Source organism: Orussus abietinus, unplaced genomic scaffold, assembly GCF_000612105.2.
Source record: "Orussus abietinus isolate OABI.00-Male unplaced genomic scaffold, Oabi_2.0 scaffold641, whole genome shotgun sequence".
NCBI classification, from domain to species: domain Eukaryota; kingdom Metazoa; phylum Arthropoda; class Insecta; order Hymenoptera; family Orussidae; genus Orussus; species Orussus abietinus.
Genome location: NW_019394804.1, coordinates 1 through 5,146, shown reverse-complemented (window position 1 = coordinate 5,146; position 5,146 = coordinate 1). Strand labels below are relative to the sequence as shown.

Genomic DNA, 5,146 nt, shown 5'->3' with positions numbered 1-5,146 from the left:
GTAGGCCTATTCTCTAACTCGTAACGACAACTGTCGTTATCGTTACGTTACCGATGGTCGTCGCTTGTTCTACCGACAGCTTAACGAATGGCGTATTCTGTAACTGCTCCTAGCGACACCCTATCGATACAAAATGAGCTAACGACATCGTTACGCTAGCGACAATGCCCTATTCGGCATAACTGTTGTCAACCAATGAAATTTCACGTTTTCTTAAGATGAGTTTGTGAACACTGAAAGATACAAAGGATACAAATTAAAAATAGTGGTTCACGGTAGCGAAGTTCATAGTTTTTCAATAGCTCTTTATTAACCACTTGCGGTGCAAAGAAATTTTCGGTTGCGCGTGCCAGAACAGTCGAGCGGGAATCATCGCGGTGCGTTCAGGCAGCGTTCAGCGGCCGACGTGCGTAACACGTCGCTGGCGTTCCGGTAACAAAAGCATGTTGACGTGCGTGGCACGTCTTTCCACCGCAAGTGGTTAAAAAGCAGTTTCAACACTACTTAATGCAATCTTTTCTCATATTAGTATTTGAAATAGTCTTTTCTTTTCATACGACTAGCAGATGGTTGACTAATTATCAAGTTCATATTTGCACCAACTGGATTTTGGTAGCTTCCATTAGCATAGAAATTAATTGCTACTAATACTTTTACTTCTGGTGATAAGCTATGAATTCTTTCTCTTTCCAATCGTGTACGCAGTGTATTGACAATATCCATAGCAAGTTCTGGACTTAATCGGAAATGTTTTAAAAATTCATTGTAAGGAAGGTCAAATGGATTTTGTGCATCTCTTAGTCGTCTCATCTCTATTCGTCTTTCTAATTGGCGTACTCGACTTTCTAGTACTAGAAGTTCCCATTCGAGAAAATGTTCTGCCATTGTTTCTATAAAATAATAGAAAAACAGCACAGTTATTGAAAGTGCATACATACACCGTACATGTTACATAAATTATGTTAAGATATATTGAATAAACATAACCTCACTCTTAAACATTTGCATGCACACAAAGGTTATACATACCTTAGATTTTACTGCTTCTATATTACTTAACTTACGCAAAATTAATACCCACATCAATAATTACAAAAGCTGAATTTGCTGTTTGGTTAAATTCATAAATTGCGTTTAATTAAAGCTTGTTGGTTGGGAGTCTCTGTATATATTTTAAATGTCACGATAGAACCAATGAGAGAAGAGGTTTTCTTGGATTCCCATTGGTTAACGCTTCGACGTTACTCGTTACGTTCTTAGCGAGGGGTCTTGCAGTAGGCCTATTCTCTAACTCGTAACGACAACTGTCGTTATCGTTAGTCTACCGAAGCGACACCGTAACGATAAAACCTATTCTATAACTTTCTTGAAGCGACAAACGTGGTTAATGTAGCGACAAATGTCGTTATGGGTATCGGTAGTTTATCAAGCCTTACAAGACCCCTCGCTAAGAACGTAACGAGTAACGTCGATGCGTTAACCAATGGGAATCCAAGAAAACCTCTTCTCTCATTGGTTCTATCGTGGCGTTTAAAATATATACAGAGACTCCCAACCAACAAGCTTTAATTAAACTCAATTTATGTATTTAATCAAACAGCAAATTCAGCTTTTGTAATTATTGATGTGGGTATTAATTTTGAGTAAGTTAAGAAATATAGAAGCAGTAAATTCTAAGGTATGTATAACCTTTGTGTGCATGCAAATGTTTAAGAGTGAGGTTATGTTTATTCAATATATCTTAACATAATTTGTGTAAATGTACGGTGTATGTATGCACTTTTAATAACTGTGCTGTTTTTCTATTATTTTATAGAAACTATGGCAGAACATTTTCTCGAGTGGGAACTTCTAGTACTAGAAAATCGAGTACGCCAATTAGAAAGACGAATAGAGATGAGACGTCTAAGAGATGCACAAAATCCATTTGACCTTCCTTACAATGAATTTTTAAAACATTTTCGATTAAGTCCAGAACTTGTTATGGATATCGTCAATACACTGCGTCCACGATTGGAGAGAGAAAGAATTCATGGCTTATCACCAGAAGTAAAAGTATTAGTAGCAATTAATTTCTATGCTAATGGAAGCTACCAAAATCCAGTTGGTGCAAATATGAACTTGATAGTCAGTCAACCATCTGCTAGTCGTTGCATTCGTAAGGTAACGGATCTTATAAATCAACATTTCTTGCGGCGATGGATTCGATTTCCCATGACACCAGAGGAAAGGCAGCAAGCACGGACAGCATTTACAAATGCAGCCCAACCTTTCGAAGGAGCTATTGGAGCAATTGATTGTACACACATTGTTGTCGTACGGGGCAGTCTCGGGGTTGCTTCCTGGTTCGAGGTCGCGTCAACGGCGACCCTGGGTGGGCGACGGGGGTTCGCGTCCCCTCACTCGTTCTCAACCTCCGAAGCGTCGTCTCCGAACAGCTCCTCGAGGAGGCGTCGTCGGGAGCGGCGCAGGCGCTTCGGCCGAGGGAGCGGCCCCAGGCCTTTTCCGGGGGTGCGAGGGAGACCGTCCGGGCGGAGGTCGAGGTCGCCTTCGGAGGGTACGGCCGATGCGTCGATCCCCCGCGGTACCGGCGTCGGTGGCGTCGACGGGGCGGCGGCGAGGTTTGCGGTGGGCTCGCTCTTGGAGAGGGTCGCGGTTTCCCTGCGACCGACGGGCGGATCAACTTCCCGTCCGGACCCCGCGGGCCGGGACCCGTTGACGAGGGTCACCAAGAGGTTGAGGCCCTCACAAACCCGTCCGTCCTCGGGACAAACCCTGTTTTCGCGGAGGAACGCGAGGAGGCGGCGCTCCTGGAGGCGTTTGTCCGCGCGCTTCCCACGTGCCCGGGGCATCCGGGGACCGAAAGCGGCGCAGCTCACGGCGTCGGCTTCCGTGGGCAGCTCCCGGAGAGCGCCTATCCGCGAACGAGACGTGGGGAGGGTGAGAGGGAGAGAGAGAGAGGAGGCAACTCCTGAGGAGCGCCAACTCAGGCGGCACAGCGGGAGAAAAGGCGAGGAAGGAGGCAGCTCCGGGGGAGCGCCAACCCGAGGGAGAGAAAGCGGGAGGGAGAGGAGGCAGCTCCAGGGGAGCACCAACTCGGAGGGAGAGAGAGTGGGAAGAGGAGGCAGCTCTAGAGGAGCGCCAACCTGGAGGGAGAGCGAGTGGGAAGAGGAGGCAGCTCTAGGGGAGCGCCAACTCGGAGGGAGNTTTGAACTATCAATAAATAAACATCGTTTATGACGTGAACTTCATGTCAAACATTTTCATATTTCTCACCATTAGGAAGCATTCTTTTCGTAAATTAGTATAAATTGAGACCGTGCACGTCTTTCACACTTTTCTCCAATTACATCTTCAAGTTGTACAGGCACATATCTAAGCTGTAATGGTATTATGTACATATATAATTGATTTCATTAGTATACGTAATAATTATAATTTTATTTGTTGTAATCATTACATATGGTAATATGGCAATTCCAGTTATATTTTTTCGGCGCCCCCCGGTAATCACCATCGTGGCTCCCGGACCGGAAGTGCGCTAGAATAGGGGATATCGGGGCAATTTATCCCGCGGGGTAAATTTACCAATGTTTAATATGTTGTCGTACGGGGCGGTCTCGGGGTTGCTTCCTGGTTCGAGGTCGCGATAACGGCGACCCTGGGTGGGCGACGGGGGTTCGCGTTCCCTCACTCGTCCCCAACCTCCGAAGCGTCGTCTCCGAACAGCTCCTCGAGGAGGCGTCGTCGGGAGCGGCGAAGGCGCTTCGGCCGAGGGAGCGGCCTCAGGCCTTTTCCGGGGGTGCGAGGGAGACCGTCCGGGCGGAGGTCGAGGTCGCCTTTGGAGGATACGGCCGATGCGTCGATCCCCAGCGATAAAGGCGTCGGTGGCGTCGACGGGGCGGCGGCGAGGTTTATGGCGGGCTCGTTCTTGGAGAGGGTCGCGGTTTCCCCGCGACCGACGGGCGGATCGACTTCCCGTCCGGACCCCGCGGGCCGGGACCCGTTGACGAGGGTCACCAAGATGTTGAGGCCCTCACGAATCCGTCCGGCCTCGGGACGAACCCCGTTCTCGCGGAGGAACGCGAGGAGGCGGCGCTCCTGGAGGCGTTTGCCCGCGCGCTTCCCACGTGCCCGGGGCATCCGGGGACCGAAAGCGGCGCAGCTCGCGGCGTCGGCGTCCGTGGGCAGCTCCCGGAGAGCGCCTATCCGCGAACGAGACGTGGGGAGGATGAGAGGGAGAGAGAGAGAGAGGAGGCAACTCCCGAGGAGCGCCAACTCAGGCGGCACAGCGGGAGAAAGGGCGAGGAAGGAGGCAGCTCCGGGGGAGCGCCAACTCGAGGGAGAGAAAGTGGGAGGGAGAGGAGGCCGCTCCAGGGGAGCGCCAAACCGAGAGAGAAAAGATGAGCGAGAGGAGGCCGAAGAGGCAGCTCCAGGGGAGCGCCAACTCGGAGGGAGAGAGAGTGGGAAGAGGAGGCAGCTCTAGCGCCAACTCGGAGAGAGAATGTGGGAGGAGGTGGCGGCTCCGGGGGAGCGCCGACCTGGAGGGAGAGCGAGTGGGAAGAGGAGGCAGCTCTAGGGGAGCGCCAACTCGGAGGGAGAGAGAGTGGGACGAGGAGGCAGCTCTAGGGGAGCGCCAACTCGGGGGGGAGAAAGTGAGAGAGAGAAGAGGCAGCTCCAGGGGAGCGCCAACTCGAGAGAGAGAATGGGTGAGAGAGAGGTAGGAGAGGAGGCCGCTCCAGGGGAGCGCCAACTCGGAGCGAGAATGTGGGAAGAGGTGGCGGCTTCGGGGGAGCGCCGACTTGGAGGAAAGGGAGATGAAGGTAGACGAGAAACTGTGCGAGGTTGGTTCCTTAACTTCGGGAGACCGACTGTGTTTATTTCAGTTTTGGGCCTTCTTTATATAGTGAGGGCCCCGACGCGTCAGCCAATTAGAGGGCTCCTTAGGGAACCTCTCTGTCTAATTTACCTAGGGGTACTTACCGCGGTTACCCGGGCGGCGGCCGCACCCTTCGGATTCTCGGCGCGGCGCAGGTCAATCCGGGGGGGCCGTAGCGGCGCGGCGGCTTGGGCCTGGTCGCCGCGGCGTCCAAGGCGCGAGCCGCGCGACGCTACGCATGGCACCCGGGGTTCGGCCTGACAGGAT

The 5,146-nt window shown here is 51.6% G+C and overlaps 1 protein-coding gene across 1 annotated transcript; it reads left to right on the top strand.

Annotated features, from left to right (window-relative positions):
• Positions 1–1,535: 1,535 nt before the first annotated feature.
• LOC111674110 (putative nuclease HARBI1) lies at positions 1,536–2,310 on the top strand (the record flags this gene model as incomplete). Its single annotated transcript, XM_023433301.1, is given in 2 exon segments — positions 1,536–1,678; positions 1,817–2,310. A coding segment is annotated over 1 exon segment (489 nt), but the record flags the coding sequence as incomplete, so codon positions are not given.
• Positions 2,311–5,146: the final 2,836 nt, after the last annotated feature.